Here is a 23278-nt window from a genome sequence, read left to right on the forward strand (position 1 = left end):
GTGGCTTAACCCTTGCTGTCACCAAGCCTGCTTGTGGTGGAGAGTTTACCAGGAAGGTGCACGTTTCAGGCGATGGCTGAAGGGCACGTGTGGCTGCACCTGCTTAAAACATGGTTAGGCTGAAGGTCTGGTCGTACAGATTCATGAGCTTGGTCGAGAGTTCTCCAGGACTGGCCTTGCCTCTGCCAGGGAAGGACATTCCTCTCCCCACCAGTGCCTGGCTGGGCTCCTAGCTCCCAACCTCAGAGATATACTCGTGGCCCCTGAAGCTGGGAGCTGATGTTTGGCCAGTCCTCGCCCATGACACAAACTGACAGAGTGCACCTGAAGGACACCAGCACCTCCCCTGCTGGTGCGTTGATTCTGGGCAGCAGGGAGCTGCGATTTTCCTCTGCTGGGACTGATTTTACTGACCTCAAGGTCATACTGTAGCACACCACAGAAACACCTTGTAAAACTGCCCTTTGAAAACTGTGCTGTTAGTCAAGATGTGGGTGAGGACTCTGTCAGCGGCAGGACACAGCATTACCCTGGGGGCACAGAGGGAGTCCTCCTACGTCAGTGTGAAGAGGGGGTGTTTTATCTCCAGTGTTCAATTCCTTCTGTGGCTTTGTTTTCATTGGCTTTTTCTCTTCCTGTTAGCTACTGAAGTCAGAGTTGGGGCTCTGACTATACCAAATATGCCTTTCGAAGGCCAACTTAATTCTTATTTCCTGTCAGTACTTTCTCTTCCCATCATTTCTCTATGTTAACGTCCTTTCGTTTATTTATATTTAGTTCTGTTGTGGAATAGTGTGTACACTTGGTGAGGTGTTGCACGTCTTTCTGGAGTTAAGCAAGCACACACAAGCATACATGATGCAGATACTGAAAAATGCAGACCCGCCTTTCCTCACACGGTCCTGCAGACAGCTATCACCTTATCTGCTGGCTTTGTCATGCCATAGAAGAGTAAAGACACAAAGGTCACAGATTAGGACATCAGTGAAGTCATAAGAAAGATAGTTTCCACCCAGAGGTAATTGTTTTGCTATCTGTGGGTGGAATATTGAGAAGAAAAAAAAATGTATTCTTTAACTGCAAGACAACCAAAAAGTATAAAACCTAGTGATTGTGAAAGCTGCTCAGTGTGATCCATCCGAGCAAGGAATTATTTAAATATGGTTCCCGCTTGATGGGTGGATTGCTTGTCTCCAGGAGATTCAGAATGGACTTCAGCTCTGAGCCTATCTCTCTCATCTGCCATGGAGGCACACAGCAGGCCATGCTGTGCCCTGGGCCGTGGGCGTGATTCTGAGCAGCCACCACCTGCGGCCCCTCCCCAGGGTGCCCCAGCACATGGACTCCAGGATTGCAATCCTCTGTTCATTCTTGAATAAACTCAATTTTTTTGTGGGGGCCCTCTCTGTCTCTGTTGTTATTTTAGCTTGATATAACAAAGGGCCTAGTTGTGACGAAAATGTTCTTGAAAGCAAAACAGTAATATCCAGTTATCCTGTAGGGAGAAAAATCAGCCATTCTGTGGTTACTTCCCAAATAAAAATCTAGGGTTGTGGAAGATATTTCTGCCATGAATTACTATAACCTGAAAAAAACATGAATAAACATTGAAGCATTAAGTAAAGCATTTCACTCCCAAGTGGAACTGGGTTTCTGTTTCCTGTGTCAGTAACGGTGGGTGACAGTCTGTTTAAAAGCGTCTGTAGGTCGGGACGACAGGGATCTGCAGATAATAAACACAGCTTCAACGTTGGGAAACAAGAGGAGTGTATAACTTGGAGAAATAGCCTAAGTTTGAAAATGTGAAACCCGCGGTGTGTTTCCAACATAAATTTCGCTTTCGTTTGCGCTATGCCCCTTTTCGCAAGCCCCACTTCTTACTCTCACTTGCTTATTTAATAGGGTTCCAGAGGGCCTGCTGAGAGCTCACCAGCCTGCCAGCGAGCAAGGCCCAGGCTCCCCTGGTGGTGCCGCCGAGCCCCTCAGTCCCTCCCTCTGAAGACCTCTCCTTAGTCCACTGACGGCTTTCAGCCCCCCTACCCCCCGAATAGCCCTCCCCTCGGCAGGGCCCTCTGTGGGGTCCCCTCTTTCCTGGTCTGTGCCAGCTTGGAGAGGGCCCAGGATGAGTCTCGTGCAAAGACGTCACCTCAGCAGTGGCCTGGGGCCAGCAAGGGGCTCCCAATCGCTTTTCACCCGTGTTTTCTGGGGGCAGATGTGATCTCACAGCGCTGCTTGCTGCGGAGACGTGCGGGGACATCGCCTCGGTTATGCTGCGACACGCACCTGCTGTGCTGCTTCTGCAGTTTTGTGCTCACAATGTCTGACACTGTCAAATTCCAGCAGTACCTGGGCCATGGGCTGTCCCTTCATCCAAGCTGAGTTGCACATCTCTCGACGTTGTGACATCTGCTGTGTCCTCCGTTGCCCTAAAATGTCCCCATTGCTCTTTTGATTCTCCTTGAATTGGAACACATGCAGAAGGGAGGACACCAGAGCTGCCGTCTGACTTTGGGTGCCGTGCCTGGCTCCTCAGGTCCTTACGTGCTGATGCTGGAAACTTGGAGGGAGGGAAGGAAGCTTGGGTTGGCTGCAGGGAGCAGCCATGCTCCTGAGGAAATGGGCTGGAGTGAATTTATAAAGAATGAGAAGGATGTGAATGGGCAGGAAGCTGTGACCTTCCAGGCAGGATCAGCACCTTGGCCACAGAGCAAGGACGAGAATTTAAGGATTTGCAGTTGATAAAACTAGGAGCATGGGTCTAGGAAAATCTTATATTTAAGGAATACAGGATGATGGACGTGGTTCGTTTCTGCTTGCTTTTGTTTGTGTTTTTGAAACCTGTTCTTGTGAGGAGGGCGGGATGCCCAGTTACAGCCCTTGATGTGGCTGCACATGAGAAGTCTCATGTGTGGGCTTCTCTCCACCTCCCTCCTTCTCCTGACCTCTCACGCTGGGGCTGTGTCCTCCAGAACAGGCTCAGGCTTGTCTGCTGGTTGAACGGCAGTGACAGACCTGGACGAGGGCAGGACTGCTGTGTGCGTGACTAGAGACCAGAGGCCCTAGGTCCCAACAGTTTTAAAAGATTAGTTCGTGTCACCAAAGCCACGAGTGGCACCATCCCCCTTACCCAGCAAAGCCAGACTCGATGCCTTGTAAATATGAAACAGGATCATGACCCCAGATCTTAAAAACATCTTCACCTGAATCATTTTAATGGGTGTAAGCTTTTTGTCACCTAGTTGGTTCATAATTAATGGTTGAACTCAGGAATATCAGAAATAATATCCGCATTGATTATTAACCATCCATCCCAGTATTGAGTGTCTCTTTCATGAGATGAATTTACAAAAACATTCAGCCATACATAGTCTTAGAGCAAAGTTTCCAGAATATACTTGTGCCAAAAATCAGTAACTTTTCTATCCTTGTCAATTTTTTGGAGATAATTGTTTTTAAAGTGCAAAACCAGAAAGCACATGTGAAAATAATGGGTCTTCCCTCATCAGATGTGGCGCTTTCATTCAAGAGCGTTGATAAAACTTAAGCTTGTCTACGCATCCATCTTTCACTGAATATGTTTAAATCAGTGATTATCTGGATGTCTACGACCCCGCACGGACTCAGTCGCACAGCCCAGATGCAAGACTCCACCTTCCTCCTCTGCTCTTCACCTGCAGGTGTTGCCTCCACATTCTAGCCACTGTGATAGTTTCTAATTAACAGCTATAAAAATTTTGCTCTCCAGCCTTTTACAAACCATCCTCACATTTGTGCTATTTCAGAGTTGATACACAGATGACCATGTCTTTCTTCCTTGATGTCACTGTAAATGACTCTGAAAACACTAAAGACAGGTGGTGTGGCTCCTGCTCACACTGGGGAGGCTGGCGCAGCCCATGACCTGATGGTGGTGTGGCTCCTGCTCACACTGGGGAGGCTGGCGCAGCCCATGACCTGATGGTGGTGTGGCTCCTGCTCACACTGGGGAGGCTGGCGCAGCCCATGACCTGATGGTGGTGTGGCTCCTGCTCACACTGGGGAGGCTGGCGCAGCCCATGACCTGATGGTGGTGTGGCTCCTGTTCACACTGAGGGAGGCTGACGCAGCCCATGACCTGATGGTGGTGTGGCTCCTGCTCACACTGGGGAGGCTGGCACAGCCCATGACCTGATGGTGGTGTGGCTCCTGCTCACACTGGGGAGGCTGGCACAGCCCATGACCTGATGGTGGTGTGGCTCCTGCTCACACTGGGGGAGGCTGGCACAGCCCATGACCTGATGGTGGTGTGGCTCCTGCTCACACTGGGGGAGGCTGGTGCAGCCCATGACCTGTTGGTGGTGTGGCTCCTGTTCACACTGAGGGAGGCTGACGCAGCCCATGACCTGATGGTGGTGTGGCTCCTGCTCACACTGGGGGAGGCTGGCACAGCCCATGACCTGTTGGTGGTGTGGCTCCTGCTCACACTGGGGGAGGCTGGTGCAGCCCATGACCTGATGGTGGTGTGGCTCCTGTTCACACTGGGGGAGGCTGGCACAGCCCATGACCTGTTGGTGGTGTGGCTCCTGCTCACACTGAGGGAGGCTGGCGCAGCCCATGACCTGATGGTGGTGTGGCTCCTGCTCACACTGAGGGAGGCTGGTACAGCCCATGACCTGTTGGTGGTGTGGCTCCTGCTCACACTGAGGGAGGCTGGCGCAGCCCATGACCTGATGGTGGTGTGGCTCCTGCTCACACTGGGGGAGGCTGGCGCAGCCCATGACCTGTTGGTGGTATGGCTCCTGCTCACACTGGGGAAGGCTGGCGCAGCCCATGACCTGTTGGTGGTGTGGCTCCTGCTCACACTGAGGGAGGCTGGCGCAGCCCATGACCTGATGGTGGTGTGGCTCCTGTTCACACGGAGAGAGGCTGGCGCAGCCCATGACCTGATGGTGGTGTGGCTCCTGTTCACACGGAGAGAGGCTGGCGCAGCCCATGACCTGATGGTAGTGTGGCTCCTGCTCACACGGAGAGAGGCTGGCGCCCATGACTTTATGGTGGTGTGGCTCCTGCTCACATGGAGAGAGGCTGGCGTAGCCCATGACCTGATGGTGGTGTGGCTCCTGCTCACACTGGGGGAGGCTCATGCAGCCCAGGACTTTATGGTGGTGTGGCTCCTGTTCACACTGGGGAGGCTGGTGCAGGCCATGACCTGATGGCTTTCTGCAAACTTGGTTGAACCAGATGGAAACACACTGACGTGTGGTACCCAACAAGGGGCTCCCTGGCACAGCCTTCAGGGCCCTGCCCATTCTTCCTGGGCCTGCAGGACCAGGAGAGCCTCGCCCTCCCCCGGACACCTGGGCAGCAGCCTGGAGCAGCTCCTCTAGCTCAGGGCTGAGTTCGCTATGTGTGGAGTGTTGAGGGCAAGCCAGATGAGCCTAGTTCCCACTCTCTTTGAGGACGGGATTGAAATGCTTCATTTTTCTTCATTGGATAGTTTTTGTGATTCTCTCCTCTTATAAGCAAGGCTGTGGATAACCTGGAAAATTAATATGGGGGTTGAGCTATGTCTAGATAATTATTTGAACCTTGAGAACTATACCCGTGTGGAATATTTTGACATTTGAAACCCCTGGATTCTGTATGTATATGATTCATGCCCTCCCCAAAAGTTTGGATGTGCGTCTCCCTCATTCCTTAATGTCAGGGAATGCAGCCCACAGCGTGTGGAAGTGCAGGAGGTGGGGCCCACATTCAGAGCGTCCCAGCACCGCTCTGCGGGCACAGGCTCTGAGCTGCGGAGGCAGCCCCTGGCCTCTGCACAGGGGCCCGAGCTCTATTCAGGAATGTGGAAAAGAAAATGCGAGAAAGTCAACAGTGTGTTAAGAGTTGCCACAAATGCAAACCAGCACAGCTGCTGCCACAGGGCACTGTGAGACCATGTGCCTTCCAGGCATAACAGGGCGAAGGGGGGCGGAGGTGGCAGGAGTTGTCCTGGGGCAGCAGCACAGCATGTGGCCCAGGCTGGAGGAGGAGGGCGGAGGTGGCAGGAGTTGTCCTGGGGCAACAGCACGGTGTGTGTGCGGCTGGGGCTGGTTCTGCATCCAGGGCGTGTGTGGTCGTGACTCGGGCTCTGCAGCCTGCTCGGCACTTCTCTGAACCTACTCACTCACCTTCCAAACCTGTGTTACTCCTGGGTGAAGAGGTAAAGAGGAAAGGGTGTGACTCATCGAGAGATTTGGATCAGGCTGTCCCTCGTGCTAACCGCACATCAAGCATTGGGTACAATTAAAATTCACACACTTATACCTATTTTATAGGGCTCTTCCCCCAAGGGAGTCAGCAGATTTAGAGCATGTGGCAGGCCTCAGAATTCTGACACTTCTTGCCCAGCTCACGTCCATAACAGGCATGAAAGAGAACACTGGTGCAGAACGTCAGAAATGTGTGGGTCTGAGCCCTGGGGCTGACGTGGGGCTGACGTGGGCGCTGACACCGGCAGGAGTGTGGGCTTCCCAGGGGTGGGCTGAAGAGCCAAGACGGGCAGAGTCTGAGCACCAAGATCACTTGGAAGCGTTTGCTGAAGGGGAAATGGTGCCAATTTAAATGCTCCATGGTGTCAAAGAAACGGCTGTCACCGATGCCACAGTCTCTGGTCTCTGCTCCAGCTCCGGGTCCAGCAGGGCTTGGAGCTGTCAGGCTGGTCTTACTTGCTTTGCTTCTTTAAAAAGCATGTGGCTTTTAGTCACTCCCTGAGCACTGTTTCAGCAGGATTTTACTGTGGTTTATAAAGAAGACTTCATTGTATTCGCCTCGAAGGGTCCATGACCTTCAGGTGCCAGTTTTCAGATGTCATTGGAAGAAAGATTCAGTAGCCCAGACTTCTTCTAGACATGGAAGACTCTGGGGGTTGGGTTGCAGAGCCCAGCCCTGTGGAAAGAGCCAGGAGCTGGTCCTATAATTGCCCCGGGCTCCTCGGGGAAACTTCAGGGATTCTCTTTTATTTAAAATCTTAGAGCTATTTTTTCTCAGATACGGTGAGGGCGGCCTGACTGGTCATGCTCTAGTCTAGGTGATAAATAATTTAACAGGCAGGATGCCGGGCAGTCACAAGATGTGCTCCTGCCACTGAGCAGCTTATGGTCCCACTGGGGGATTTAACATGTACTTAGCTCATGCAAAACCCTCTGAGGGACAAAGCAAATAGTTGTGTGTATGTGCGTGCTAAAGAAAATAAGAAAGAAAATTTCCATGCCTTCCTTCCCCAAGTAGGGTCTCCCAGGGGTCCTCTGGCCCTCACCGTGGGTGCCCAACCTCCCAACCAGCACCTGCATTTCATGTCTGCATTTTAATCGGTGTCTCCTGTTATAAACTATTTTTTAAAGGCAGCTATCTTATAAGTGCATTCGTCTAAAGGTAGTTTTGAAAAACATGAATCAAGCTAAGTAGAATGTTTACAGTTTTGTGGGTGAGACTCACACAGGACTTTCACTTCAACTCACTCCAGGAGGTGAATACAAATAAACAAACATCTTACTCCCTGATTAATTTATATCCTTCTAATCTGAAAGCACTTAAGCAGTTCTACATAAAATTAAGATTTGGCAACGAAGCAATAGGGACGCTGAGCCTGTCCTCATGTGACTGATGGAGACAGCACACAGCCTGTGCAAAACACAGCAGCGTGTCCTGATGCAGTGACCCTGAATTCCGGGAGCCATTTGTCAGCCACAGTTAAGGGTGAGCTTCCCTAAGCTCAGCGCAAGTGGATGACTCCAACTCATGATGGCAACTTGAGGCTCTGAGAGCAGTGAGGGTGGGCTGAGGGGTGGCACGCAGTTCAGGCTGCAGTCAGCATTTTCCTAAATCTGTGCCTTCTTGTTCCTAATAAGGTACCTTGGCTGTAGATGCTATTACTGCAACAGCTACATGACCAGCTGGTCACATGTGTAATAATTACATCTTTGGACAGGTTTCTATATTTAATCTGTACCAGATAACAGGTCAGGAACTAGGCAGCATGCAGGTGTTCCTGGCAGAGGCTCTACCCACGAAAGTAGAGGTACTGGCTCCCAACTGCAATGGAAGGGCAGATGGACAGTCTGCCACTGACCCGTCCCAGTCACTGTGATTCTGATGGCAGGGTTTGGCAGGTCCCGCTGGCACTGCTACCTGGCAGAACCACCACTCACACCCAGGAAGCGAGAGAGCTGGAGACAGAGTCCACTGTTATTGCCACCTTTGGGGTACGCGTCCTCACCCGCAGCCGCAGTGGTGGCAGGGGCACCCTCTGCCGGCCCAGCCAGCTTTATCCAGACCGCCTGGATGCAAGGGGGACCAGGAAATGGTTTTGTATTTGTTTTTCCTTTATCTTTCCAACACAGGAAGTAGAAATGGAGGATCTAACATTTAGTAATTTTAAAGCTGACGTGTTGAGAATGGACACAAGAGTATGTTAACCATGTCCGAAAGAGACAGAGAAAGTCTGAGAAAGATCTTCAGTGTGAAGTTGGTGGGGTCCGTCACACATTCACAAAGAGACAGAGAAAGTCTGAGTAAGATCTTCAGCGTGAAGCTGGTGGGGTCCGTCACACATTCACAAAGAGACAGAGAAAGTCTGAGTAAGATCTTCAGCGTGAAGTTGGTGGGGTCCGTCACACATTCACAAAGAGACAGAGAAAGTCTGAGTAAGATCTTCAGCGTGAAGCTGGTGGGGTCCGTCACACATTCACAAAGAGACAGAGAAAGTCTGAGTAAGATCTTCAGCGTGAAGTTGGTGGGGTCCGTCACACATTCACAAAGAGACAGAGAAAGTCTGAGTAAGATCTTCAGCGTGAAGTTGGTGGGGTCCGTCACACATTCACAAAGAGACAGAGAAAGTCTGAGTAAGATCTTCAGCGTGAAGTTGGTGGGGTCCGTCACACATTCACAAAGAGACAGAGAAAGTCTGAGTAAGATCTTCAGCGTGAAGCTGGTGGGGTCCGTCACACATTCACAAAGAGACAGAGAAAGTCTGAGTAAGATCTTCAGCGTGAAGTTGGTGGGGTCCGTCACACATTCACAAAGAGACAGAGAAAGTCTGAGTAAGATCTTCAGCGTGAAGTTGGTGGGGTCCGTCACACATTCACAAAGAGACAGAGAAAGTCTGAGTAAGATCTTCAGCGTGAAGCTGGTGGGGTCCGTCACACATTCACAATGAGACAGAGAAAGTCTGAGTAAGATCTTCAGCGTGAAGCTGGTGGGGTCCGTCACACATTCACAAAGAGACAGAGAAAGTCTGAGTAAGATCTTCAGCGTGAAGCTGGTGGGGTCCGTCACACATTCACAAAGAGACAGAGAAAGTCTGAGTAAGATCTTCAGCGTGAAGTTGGTGGGGTCCGTCACACATTCACTTGGCTCTTGGAGCTGGGGCCTCCCTGGGAGCTGGATGATGTGTGTCTGTCAGGGATGTTGTTATGGTTTCTGTAATCAGCATGTCCCCAGCCTAGACATGGGTCCTGCAGTTGTGAGACGGTTGAAATCCTATGTCCTCCTCACCTGGTCACAGCACCAGGGCAGGGGCAGTAATTCACTTAATAGAATTACACATTTGTACGCCTTGCTTCTTCCTATCAATGACATCACATGGCTTTTAAGAAATAAATGCACATTTTGTATCACTTTAAACTTGTTAGAAGATCATGGCATGGCACGCAGTTGTGCTGGAGAACATTTTATGGGCATTTTCCTATATGAACAATTCCTATCCCCTGCCTTCTCCAGACTTGGAATCCTTTATGGAGTCTCCACATTCAGTCTGATTCCAGATTAAGAGCAATCTGTGCAGGGCCACTGCAGTGCCCTTGATTTAAAACTGCTTCTTACAAACAAAGATGTGGGAAGCCTCCTTGCTGAAACTCAGGAGCAGCCTCTTGTGGCCCGTGGACCCTGGAGAGGCCACTTGTGTGACTGTGTTTGCACAGAGCATGCTCTGTTGGTCACTGAGCGGGAGGAGCATCCTGCCCTGCCCAGGAAGGTCCCCTGTCCCCTGTTATCTGTACACGTACCTGGCCAGTTTCTGGCCTGGCAAGGACTGCGGGACTCACTTCAGGTGTTTGGGCCAAAGACTATCGTACCAAGAGAAGTGGTACTCTTTTTTTTTAAAATAGAGACAGAGTCTCACTATGTCACCCTCAGTAGAGTGCTGTGGCGTCACAGCTCACAGAAACCTCTAACTCTTGGGCTTAAGCGATTCTCTTGCCTCAGTCTCCAAGTAGCTGGGACTACAGGTGCCTGCCACAAAGCCCAGCTATATTTTGGCTGCAGTTGTCATTGTTGTTTAGCAGGCCCCGGGCTGGACTTGAACCTGCCAGCTTTGTTGTCTGTGGCTGGCACCCTACTCACAGAGTGATACTCTCTTTGAATGACATCATTAAGCATTTTTTGACAAAAATAGAAACTCTGAACATGAATCCCTTATGACCTTGTGTTCTCCACGGAGAACCTGCTCGTACCTGCTGAGGGGATGCGTGGTGAGAGGCACTGTGTCAGGACCTTTATTTGGAAAGGAGCACGGGGGAGTTCGACACTAAGCAAACATGTTTTTATTTACCCTTCTGGTGATGGGGCATTAAAATAGCTCCAGTCTGCTGTCATCATTGTCTCATTTTAGGGTGGGCCTGGAAGCTTGGGATAGGGGCAGGAATTCCATGCATGGAGCTGCAGGAAGCCTGTTTGAAAGTGGTGGTGGTGGCATGTTCCAGGGAGGGTGGGCAGAGCATGGAGGACACGCTCAGGGGCAAAGTGCCGGGGGTGGAGGGGAACGCGGCCGCTGAGCTTCTACTGGAGGGAGGATCAGGATGTTTCGGTGTCCAGCCCCTCACAGGCCCCCCAATGAAACCACCCAGGAAAGGGACATGCGGGAGGAGAGTGGGGCTGACGTGTACAGGTTGGACATGGTCTCCCCCTGAGGACAGCTGTGGGGCCCGTGGCCTGCGCGCTTTTGTCACCGTGTGTGACTCACACAAGGGAGAGACCCAGGGTTCAGACCTGGCCAGAGCATGAGGTGATGTGAGGAGGAAGCAGACTTTTTTTTTTTTGAGGAATAAAATGATTCTCCTATGTCTTTGTTCATATGTACTTTGTATAGATTTGGCTTCTTCTACAAATTTAGGTGGAAAAAACCCACCTCATTTTAATAAAACAGAATTCTAAGGGCTTGTTCCATCACCCCAGAAACATTTCAGAGGCTGAAATTTTTAGTACGGTGCATTCTCTATTTAGATGCAGCCACAGTTTCAGGTCTCATTTACCAAATTGCCACCTGAGCCGTGGGATCTGGGTGGCATGCATAGCAATAGGAACAAAATTAAAACACGTCCCTTCCAGAATGTAGCCAGACTCCTGCTCTGGTAGGACCCAACTTGTGTGAGTGGTCCCGATTCTGCCCAGCGCAGGACTGCAAACTGCCTTCCTGCACGGGGGTGGGGGGAGAAGACTCTCTGAGGCAGAAACTTTCTAAGGAAATTTGCTGAAATATAATGGTTGGCCATATTTTTGTGGTACATGTGATATTTTGACACCTATATACCAAGTGTCATGATCAAATCAGGCAGCTGGGACATCCACCACCTCACACTGAACCTTTTACTCAGGTCGGGAGGCTGAGATGTCCCTCTTGGAAGCTGCCGATGCCTCCCCCACCCCCTACTCTGTAGAACCCTGAGCTCATTCCTTCTAACGGTAGTATAACTTAATCCTTTCACTGAAAATTAATTAAAACTGGAAATTGTTCTTAAAATTCAGAAATTCTGGCCAATGTTCTGAATGAGTTTGATTCCACTGTGACTGATGGAGTCCGTCCATGTTAATGGGCCCATCTGCTCAGAAAGCATTTTCTCAGAGTCACTTCAACATTCATCCTTCATTTCTGTTTCAAAATTGCAAAAACTAAAAAATAAGAAATTACAGAGATTGCAGACATGGCCTAGTTCCCTGTCCTTTGGGAGTCCTGATGTTGTTTCTAGAATCTGGGGCGCAGCCCGTCACAGCCCGGGTGACACACAGGAGCCCTGACTCCTGCGGTGTTTCTCTCGGGAGCAGCAGGTGCAGGGTTTCTTGGTAGCTTCTTTTTAGGAAGGGGCGTGAGGCAGAGCCTTGTTTTGTGTAGGTTTCTGAAGAGGCTGTTATCTCACACACCTGGGTGATTAAGCCTTGGGAGACTCCCTGGCTGGCTTCCTAGTGCCCTTGTCACTGTCACACTGCCTCCTTCTGCCAGTTCGTCACAGACCCCATCTGCGCACGGTGCTGAGGGGCTGTGGGGGCGCGAGGGTCCCCTGTGGGAGGCCACTCACTCCTGCCAGGGCTTGCTGGTGTGGGGATAGCTGACCAGGTCAGTTGTGAGACCAGGGAAGAGAGAAGCTGGGGAGAGAAGATGCAGTGGGGTCTCGAGGCCAGGAACTTCCACAGATGCTGAGGGTGCCAGGCAGGCCCTGGGCCCAGCACCTGCAGAGTTCCCCACTGGACATGCTCCACGCAAGCATCCCCAGCCCACTGCAGTCAGCACGGACAACAACAGAGCCCACCCTGCACTGGACACTGCAGGGCGCTCAGGGAGCTGCTTCTTTGCTCTTTATATTTTAACAGTCAGTAAAATGCAACCTCACTTGAAATCAAATCAAGGTCATTGGAACTATAGAATACAATTTATTAGTGCGGTATCAAGGGGGCACTTACTTTTTATGACAACCATAAATGGACTTTTAGACATTTATGGTTTTTAAATAGTCTATCTTGGTGTGAAGACATATTCTTTCTCAGATTGCTCATAAAAGATGCAAAAGGGGCAATACTGTGGCGCTAACTATTCAAAGTCAGTGAACTAGGAGTTTGGAAAGTAAAGTTTCTCCATTGTACTAAAAGCATTCCTTAAACTGCACGTGTGGGGGAGAAAAGGCAACAAAATGCAAGCGTCGGCCTGAACATCTGGACACGGTTCAGTTCTCTCTGGGCTGTTTGTTTTGTGCATATTTGGTGCCATCGCCAGGCCCGGAGCAACCTGCCAACTCTGTCTTTCCACTGGGCCAGGTAGCCATGAGGCTGCGGGATGGGGCCGCTGCTGCCGTCTGGACCTCACGGGCCTCGGTGTTTCCAGGCAGAGCCCACCCTGTACCTGGTCAGTCTGTGCCCGGGTTATGTAGTCTGAGAGCACAGGAGGCCTCTGTCCGTGAGCACCTGTCTGACGCAGCAGGCGAGGCACGGATTCGGCAGCACCCCCGCGTCAGCAGAGCAGCAGCGTCATGCTCCACTGCCCCAGTTGCCAGCCCTGTGTGATGTCAGTGATGGCACCGTTGTGTGGCACCTGTGCACGTGGTGGCTTCACTCCTGCAGGGAGGTGGTGAAACCTCAACAAAAAGCAGAAACGGTCTCAGAGCAGCCTTCCCTGCTCAGCCCATTAGCAGAGAGCCAGGCATGATGAAGTTGAGAAGCTCATCACAGATTCACAACCAGGAAGCCAGGCCGTGAGCACCACACCACACCAGCCAGCTCGGATCCCATGTGTTGTGACGTCCAGACGCCTTGCATGTGATGTGGTCAGTCTCATTCTCACCGGACGCTGGCTCCTGTGGGTTCGTAGTTCTGTTTCCTCGTTTCCTGCTCTGAAGACAAGCTGCTCTCCCTCCTCCCCTGCACAGCTGGTCCTTTTTCATTAAGGAGTCAGGGCCGAGGGTGGCACCGGAACAGCTGTAGGTGACCCAGAACACGAGGTGAAAACCACTCCCGAGGGCTGCAAGTGGTCGAGTGTTTGAGGATAAACAGTGGAAGTTATTCTTTCTCAGTAACCTCTAAAACATTCTATCTGAAAGTGTCGTGGTAGTTTGGAAATGTTCTGTAAATGTTGCTCAGGAGAAGATCCTGGCAGGAGTAGTTGTTTCGTCCTGCTGAGTAACACTGAACATGAGAACCAAGTTCTGAAATTCAGAAAAGCCTTGGAAGGACACCAGGATAGTCCTAGCCCTTGGGACAAGTATTCATTGGAGAAAAATCCTCCTTAACATCTGCCCTCAAATACATACCCTTCTGCAGATGGTGTGACATTGGCCTTGGGTGTCTCCTGAAGTGCCTGCACTGTGTGGTCCCCACCTTGCCAGGGCTCCGAGCCTCCTTGCACCACCATCAACTTTCCATGTCTCTTCACCAAAACTCGGTATTTGAGGGCAAAAATGGTGCTTTTCACCAAGTATATTGTTAATAAATTGTTACCAACTAAGTGTTTGAATAACATCATGTACTTGAGAAATGCAGGAATACTCCAGAAATATACACATGGTTCTCCAAGATAAATATTCACAATTAACTTATTAGCTGTGATAAATTCCTAATGCACACCCAGGGCTGACCCACCCCAGAGAGAATTAAAGTCACAGGGAAAGAATTCTTGGAATGCTGCAGAGAGGAGACCCTCCGTTTCCAGCAGTGCTGGGCACGGTGAGTGGGAGAGGCTGACGGCCTGCCAGCACGTCCACCCAGGGCCTGGACTTGCTCGGTCACCTCTTCCCTGCAGTGACTTCCCAACTCCTTCAGGGCACTGATGTTTAGGCACGGACTGGTTTTTATCCAGGTATTGTTGAAAGTCTACTCATCAAGGCATAATCTAAAGCCTATGAATGTCTTTATTTAGAATAATAAAAAAATAAAATCTAAACAGAAAAAATATGAAGATAGAAAAGACAAAGTTAATACACAAGAAGTGTGATTTTCTTTTATCTTAAGTTAGAATAGTTTCATGTTTTTTTTTTTCTTTAGTGCCTTTTTTAAAGTATGAACAGGCATGAGAAAATTTAAACTGATTTGCTTTTAACCATCATTGGTGGGACTTTTTTTCCTATTACATGGCACTTAAAAATCATATCCGTCATCATGTCCCACCCCTAAGGAGGTCACAAGCCTTGAGTGCAATGCGATCTTAATTCTTCGGTAACAAAATCCACATGTGACTTGGGCCTCAGTTTCTCCTTCTCTCAATATTGATACGTGTATTGATTTTGCCAGATTGTCGTGAGGTCAGAGATGTGAACACAACCCCACACGTAAAGCTTTACACATAGATGGTGTGGCAGTGTGTCACAGCTGGGGGCACGCGCTGGGCCCCCCGGGCCCTGGACACATACCTTGAAAAGCACTTGAGGAAAAGTCATGCTTGGAGCAAAACTCAGAAGGTCAATGATTAATAAACAAGAAGGTACTAGGTAGAAAAAGCTGTGTATTTTGGCTGAGTGTGGGAAATGGGAGATTGCAGTATTTTTTTAGCTGGTGGTAATATCATGATTTGAAGTAGACTTTTCAAATTCAACAAATGGTAATAACCCCAAAGTTGGAAGTATGTGCTCACGCACGTCTGTGGGGTTTGGGGTGTGTAAGGGTTCTCCACCGTGGACAGGCAGGGGTGTCTTGGGGAAGCCATAGGTATTTTCCTTCTTTTGTTTACTAGATTGTTGTGTTTTAAAGTATAAGAATGAGTACGGATGAAATCTTATTTCTAGTCGCTTTTCTAAATGATCAGCCTAATGAACGTGGTTTTATCCGGTGCGTCCTTTCCCTCCTCGGCTGCATGAGAAGAGCTTCCTACCCGGGGACACACACACTCTCTGTCTGGCACGAAGGGGGTGTCTTCCTGGCCATCAGTGAGATTCAAGGTCAAAACTCTACTCTGCACTTTTTCCACGCACTCAGCAACGCACAAAGAAAGAACAAATCAAATATTTTCCATTGAGTCCCCACTTTCAAATAAAGATAATGTAGAAAGAAAATTACAAGCTACTCAGCTGACTCTATAGGTATAATCTGAAATAATTTAGATTAAATAAATGGACTTAAAATCCTGGTGCCTAAGATTCATCTTAGAGTTAAAAGATTTAAGATCGTTTAGACTTTAGGCAAGATTCAACCCGTGGCAGAGAGAAAGTTATCAGCATGTTTCTTGAGTTAACAACGAACAGGTTGTTTCTATTTCTCTCAATCCTTATAGGCAACAAAAGATCTCATTTTCTTGTTCATTTTTAACTCTAAAAATATATTCGTATTACCTTGTGGAAAATAACACACCCAAAAAACATCCTACAGATACGGCCTAGGCAAAGAATTCAGGAAGATAACCCCAAAAGCCATCTCAGTAACAACACAAAAGATAAATGGACCTGATTAAATTAAAAAGCTTCTGCACAGCTAAGGGCACAACCAAAAGAGCAAATAGACAACCCACAGAATGGGATGAAATATTCACATGGCGTACATCTGATAAAGGGCTGATAGTCAGAAGCTACAAAGAACTCAGGCAAACCAGCAAGAAACAACCAAATAACCCCACTAAAAAGTGGGCGGAAGACATGAAGAGAAATGTCACATGAAGACAGCCTGATGGCCACAAACTCATGAAAAATGCTGGGTGTCTCTAATCTTTAGGGAAATGCAGATTGAAACCATCCACTGAGATATCACCCGCCCGGTGAGAATGGGTCATGTTAAAAAGTTGCAAAACAATAGATGCTGGTGTGGATGCAGAGGAAAGGGAGCCCTTACACACTGTCGGGACTGCAAACTAGTGCAGAACGTATTTTCTTTGGAAATAACTCAGAGAACTTAAAGTAGACCTAACACTGGATCCACCAACCCCACTATTGGGTATATACCCAAAGGGGAAAGGTCATTTTTTAAAAAGGACGCCTGCATCATTCACAATTGGAGTGATGCAGTTGGCACAATGCAAGTGCCCACGGGACGTGCCTGGATTAATAACATCTCGTATACACAGACCATGAGTGCTACTCAGCCATGAGAAATGGAGGTCTAGTTTCTTCCGTGACAGCCGCAGGGAACTGGAAACCAGTCTTCTAACTGAATGGAGAAACAAACACATGTACTCAATGCTGAATTGGAACTAAATGATCCACACTGAAGTGCATACAGGGAAGTGAATCTCAGTGAAAATCAAGCTGGGGGAGGAGGGGATGGGCGAGCTCACACCTGCGGGGTACAGTGCCCGCCCATGCCCGGCATCCATAACTTTGATTCAGTGTGTACAGGAAAAAAGTGTGTATACAAAACACATGTACCCTTAATGTTCTGAAATAGAAAAGTAATTAACTAATTAAAAAAAAAACACTAAACTCTCAGTTTTTTTATGATAAATTCTTAAAATAGGGAGAAAAAAGAGTGGCCTACAAGTGTGTTTGAATCTGGAGATTTCCTGGATTCAAACCACTTCCCTCAGGATGCGGGAGCTCAGACCCCAGGGACCAGGATGGGGCAGCTCAGACCCCAGGGACCAGGCCTTACCAGGAGACTTTTCATGGCCCTGAGGGCCTCTCTTTGGGTCCCCACCTAAGGCCACCACCTCAGGCCTTTAAGAGTTCTCAGCCCTAATAGCCAGGCGTTGTGGCGGGCGCCTGTAGTCCCAGCTGCTCGGGAGGCTGAGGCAGGAGAATCGCTTAAGCCCAGGAGTTGGAGGTTGCTGTGAGCCGTGTGAGGCCACGGCACTCTACCAAGGGCCATAAAGTGAGACTGTCTCTACAAAAAAAAAAAAAGAGAGATCTCAGCCCCTACATTAAAGTTCTGAGCAAATTTGTAAAAGCAGGACCCTGCAGGCTTCTCTTAGCCCAGAAGTGACAGCCTGGGATGAAGGGAGAGTTGAAACCCCCCAAACCTGGCATCCCCTGCTTGGGAGCCTGAGATGCAGAGCCCAGCGCTCAGTGTGGGGGACAAATTCCTGTCCCAAATCTAGAGAAACAGCTTCCCGGTTTCATCATCTCGTGGACTTCCTAGGAGAGTTCCTTTCTCTCACAGCAGGTGGGCCGGTGTCCGCATCTCCTGAGCCGATGAATCAGAGTGCACGTTAATTACGTGATGAAAGTTATTTGACTTCCAAATCAGAGTTGACACTGAGTGGATAAGTAGGTGATTGCCTGTACATTTGAAATAACAAACCTCAGACCAGGAAAACAGTTTTTAAGCCACCTGTCCCCAGATACTTCGTACCTATTAGATTACTCACACTTGGGGTCTGAAGACCCAGTCTCAATCCAATTCTCCACCCTGGGCCCTGTCCCAGGAGCCCTTGGCCTTCACCTGCTGGGGTCTGCACAGACACGTCAGCACAGAGCAGTCTGGTGTGTTCCGTCGTCACGTTGTCACACTCTCCTTTTGCCTGCGGATGAGGAAGCCTCGCCCAGCCTCTCCCCTTCGTGCACTGACTCCCTTCAGGGCAGAACTGGGGGTACCAGTGGCAGGAAGGAGGCGGAGGTGTTCATGGGTACTGCTGTGAGGAAGTTGGGCTGGGCACAGGTACTGAATTGTGTTGGAAAAACAAAGGGAAAAGAAGAAACTGTGTAAGTGAACTTCCTGAAGTCAGGAATTTTTATACAAAAAAAAGAAAAAATTCTGGCTTTTAAAGTTGGGGCTTTTCATAGAAAACACAGAACATGTTCATATTTAAGGAGCAAAAGGCAATTTTTAAAAAGTATTAAACATAAATAAGGCTCCTGGGAAGTCCCTGGTTCGTAAGGGACAAGCAGGAGATGGACGTCTTGGGGACAAGGTGAGGAAAGGTACGCTGAGTGTGGGCAGGCCGGGGTGGGGCCCAGCGCTCCCCTAGAAACCCACCAGGACATCACAGCTTCACTCCAGTTCTGCAGATAAGTGGGGCAGGGGAGCCTCTCCAGCCCAAGCCATCCACTGCGTGGTTTTGCCAGAGATTTGTAAAATAACTGGTGTGATAATCTGATTCTAGCTCAGAAAAGAACGACCTGGTCTCCTTTCTCTCTCTGGATGTTTCTTTGGTTGTTTTTCCTCTGTGGAGCCCAGGACCCAGCATGGCGGGGGCTCCCTCTCAGGGTGCAGTGTGTGCGAAGGTGCTTGCACTCCAGCACACGTGAGAATCTGTGTGGTGCCTGTGTGTGCATGTGTGTGAGTGTGACTGTGTGCATATATGAGTGTGATTCTGTGCACGTATGTGAGTGTGTGAAAGTGTGTACCATGTGTGGCACATGTGTGGCCTGTGTGTGAGTGTGAGCATGTGTGTGCTTGAGTGTGTATGTGTTTGCACATGTGTATGTGTGAGAGTATGTGTGGCTGCCGTGTGTCACACCTCTGATGATCTAAGACTTTTCCACTCTGTTCCATGTTTATTTTGAGAGTTGGAGAACACAGCTGTGAGTGGAACCGTCCCAAAATAAACAGGGTGTTTGTGTCATGTCATGGAATCTGTAGGCTGTGGCCTTGATGCAACCCTTTGACAGAGTGGTGTTATGAACGCTGTCATCCTCCAGTGGACGGTGACCACGTGAGAAGAAAGGTGAGGACAGGGAGGATGCAACCCCTGCTCCGCCCAGCTCCTCGGCCTTCTGAGGTCAGCGGGCCTCTCTCTGGGACAGAAGTCTACACTCCCCAGAGCCCCAGGGCAGGAGGCGAACGGTCTCCCTCTGCGATCATCACGCACCTGGCAGAGCTGTCAGGAGGAGAGTGGTGTCCCCTGTGTCTAAGGGGACAGGCGGGCTACTTGGTTTCCTTTTTTACTCCAAGCCATGGTGTTTCTTTTGTCCAGCACAAGACTGGGTGTATCGTGGTGGTGAAATTTTCATTTCAGGGTATTCCTGTCATTTTTTATATGGTAAATACTTTAATGGATTATGTAGGGCTTTTTCCTATTGATTTCTTCCAATTTTACATTTTTATTTGCCTATTTTTCCCCTTCAGAAATAGCTTTGAATCGCAATCATTCATCATAAGGAAAAATCCCTGTTCCACTTTCTGGGGTGAACATGACAAGGACCTCTTGCTTCCATAAAGAGGCAGCTCTTCCCAAAGGCAGGCGCTGCATAATGTGAGACAAACTGAGGGGTGGTCTCCCTCCCTGCCACCCCCTCGCACGTCCAGTCCACTTAAAATGAAACTCTGCTCCGTCCCCGACCTCCGCAGGCCACACGTGCCTCAGTAATGAAGCTCCAGTAAGAGGCACCACCGTCCCTGCTGACTCCCTTAGCCACTTTGGAGACAACACACGCTGTGCCCCTCTCTGGGGCAGCTGTCCCTAAAACTGCAGCAGCTGTGCTTCTCAGGAAAGCCAGAGTCCCTGCCACCTGGGCAGACGGTACAAGGACGACAGGACATGTAGGCTCCTGATCGTTCACCACGGGGTCCCAGTGCCTGTTCCAGGTCCTGTGATTTGCTGGCCAAATGGACACTAAGCACAGGACTTCTGTGGCAGGTGGATGTCACGTGTGGCCTCTGGTGGTTCAGTCACAACACGTCTCAGGAAGCTTGAGGCAGACAACCCCTCAGGTCAGGGGTGCGGCAGCTCTGCCTTTCAGAGGCTGAGTCACTTTCTTCTTCCTCTTTCCTCAGAATAAAGTTCAGTGTCTCTGTACATGAAGATACAAGATGCTCTCTTTTCTGGACTTGAATACCCTGCTGCTGTGACATGAGCTCCTCAGCAGGAGGATCTGAGCATTTCACAGCCCATAATCTACCCATGGCTTTAGAATAGACTTGAGCAGGAATGGTTTAGTATTTCTTGTTTTAAAAGTAGATTACACATTTTATGTTAAATTGTCCTTTCTGTGTTAGAATCCTACATCTATACATATGATGTTAACCTGGAGTTTGATTCATATGAATATATATTATGTATTATTTTCTTTTTCTTTTTTTTTGTTTTCGTTTTTTGAAACAGTCTCATTATATCACCCTTGGTAGAGTGCTATGGCATCACAGCTCACAGCAACCTCAAACTCTTGGGTTCCAGGGATTCTCTTGCCTCAGCCTCCAATGTAGCTGGGACTACAGGTGCCTGCCACAATGCCTGGCTATTTTTGTTGTTGTTTTAGTTATCATTGTTGTTTAGCAAGCCCAGGCCAGGTTCGAACCTGCCAGCCCTGGTTGTTGCCATAACCACTGAGCTACGGGAGCTGAGCCTATGTATTATTTTCTAATTAAAAATATTGTGTCTCTATACCTCATTTCAGGAGACATGATTAAATTAGCAGCCACAGAGTCCCTTGGTGTGCCCAGTTAAAGTCCTTGCCCTGGCACATACCAGCATGATTCGATCTTGAAGTTGCTCCTGGTCACTTCCGGGAATTACCTAACACATTAACCCCTTCCCAGCTAGACAACCAAGTTTTTCTTCATCTACACCTCAGTTTCCTCTTGGTCTCTGGAGGCCAATGCAGGGTTGGGAATTCACAGGATAGGCCCCCATGGGCCAGCGCGGGGCAGTTGCCGGGGTGTCCTTGGTGGGCCTGCTGCTTGAGCCCTTGCAGACAGGCGATAACTTAAACTTCCATCCTGAGTTTCCAAGCACAGCCAGGGAGGCCCCAAACTGCAGGCTCGGGTCCCCGCCCCTCCAGTGGGGTCCCTGCCACTCAGTAGCTTGGCATCCGGGTCCAGGTTCACTGCCTGCCACAGGGCAGGAGCTGCTGACCACCTCCCACAGCTTTTATGTCTTCCCAAGGGAATGTCTAAGGAGATAAATTACTTTTTTCTTGGAAAGTAGCAGTCTTCTCGTGGCCATGGGTGTTTCTATAGATTGTAATCTGCTTTTTGGTCATGTGCAAAGGGGACAAACAGCCTTTTCCACTCTCCAGTGCCACCTCCCCGTTAATGGTTTGCATCTGTTTTCTGACATGTGCATTAATGAAGTGAAAACAGGCATAAATGCATTCCTGTTATCGGGAACCAGCATATACTGGAATAATAATACTAAAAACCAGTGTCAGAAGGAAACTTATGAAAACCAGAGCGCTTAGCTCTATGGAGATGTTAGTGTCTGAGGGGCGTGGCCGCCTGGCACGTGGTCTCCATGAAGCCCGTGCACATCCCACCACCCCAGAGTGCACAGTGGACACCAGGGAGTCCGAGGCATGAGGGCGGCAGGCCTGCAGCCCTCAGACCTGATGCCAGTTGGATCCTCCCTTCATTTTCCTTTCTTTTTTCTGTCATGCTCAGTTCTAAGGTCATTTTTAGAAAAAAAAATTTGTTAAACAAAATATAAATGATATATGAGCCAAACTTGCCACCTCTGCCTTGATGTTTACACCCAAGTGAGTGAAAAGAGAGGATGGAGCCACTGGGACATTGCTCACCAGCTGACCCCAGAGTGAGCGGAGTCCACAGACGCCCCACCCCTCCTGGCCGTCCAGCTCTGTGTGACGGCCAGCCTGCGCTCTCATCAGCAAAGCAAGGACGATGCCGCTGTCTCTTTCTTTTGCTTATTTGTCCCATGGTCACTTACTGGGAGTCTTCACTGTGTCAGGAAGGCAGCCACGGTGGGAACAGCCATGGTGGGGACAGCCCTCATCATTTGTGGCGTCCCATCCTAGGGGTTTCAGGAGGGAACAACCCCAGAGTGAGTTGATGGCTCCTTTTAATGCTACCCTGAGTTCAGGGTGAGAAGAATGTCTCTCGCAGGCCTTTCGGGGAATTCCAGAGGATGTGGTGAGAGGGAAAAGGCAGTTTTCTGATGTCTGAGTGTTGAGGTCTATTGAGGAACGTTGAGTTTAGATACACTGAATCTAAGCTACTCCTGGAGCCGAGAGTCCACACAGAGCAGCTCTGAGCTCTGAAATCATGAGTACCACACCCCGCTCGACTGTCAGGTGCAGAGCCCATCCCCGTCTCCTTTTGCTTCTGAGAAGTAGGCTGGGTCTGGGATGGTGCCCAGGCCAGGGTGAGCTGCAGCCTCACATCGGAGCACACCTGGACCCCAGCGCCCTCGTCTGCTCTCGGTGTCCAGAGCTTCTGAGGGTCAGGTGTCTCACGGGCAGTACCGCCTCCTCCCTGGGGTTGCAGTTTTGACCATCAATAAGCTGTCAATGCCTGTGAATCTTCATCTCACATAATAACTCAAAGAATGTTAGAAGTCACAGTAAACTGTGGTTCAACATCTATGTATTTGTAATGTGTTTGTAAGTATGTAGATTAGCTCATTAATGTTAAGGTAGCCCAACATAATAATTTCCAAATATAAAAAATTTCTTTCTACTACAGAAAAATCCCATCATACCTGGTAAGTTTTGTGAAATATGAAAACATGTACATTGTTTTTTCCAGGTTGTCCTGGTGCCAAAAAGCACGAGTTTCTGACCAGTGTTCTAGACGCGCTCTCTACGGATATGGTCCACGCTGTGTCTGACCCGTCCTCCCCGTCCGGCAGGTAAGTTGTGTGTCTGGGACAGTGAGTGGCCAGAGGCCCTGGATTCGAAGGAAGGAACCTGGGACGCTTAGTCAGTCTAACCTTTAGATACCTGAGACCCTGTCAGCTTCTCTG

The 23278-nt window shown here is 49.4% G+C and overlaps 1 protein-coding gene across 2 annotated transcripts in view; it reads left to right on the top strand.

The window, feature by feature from the left end:
* The window catches only part of SMOC2 (SPARC related modular calcium binding 2), a 174522-nt gene that overhangs the window by 140435 nt on the left and 10809 nt on the right, over window positions 1-23278 (top strand). For both annotated transcript variants that reach the window (XM_053592572.1, XM_053592573.1), the window contains exon 10: window positions 23062-23164. In XM_053592572.1, coding sequence (XP_053448547.1) covers window positions 23062-23164 — 103 coding nt within the window. The remainder of the gene's footprint in view (window positions 1-23061; window positions 23165-23278) is intronic.

Source organism: Nycticebus coucang, chromosome 5, assembly GCF_027406575.1.
Source record: "Nycticebus coucang isolate mNycCou1 chromosome 5, mNycCou1.pri, whole genome shotgun sequence".
NCBI classification, from domain to species: domain Eukaryota; kingdom Metazoa; phylum Chordata; class Mammalia; order Primates; family Lorisidae; genus Nycticebus; species Nycticebus coucang.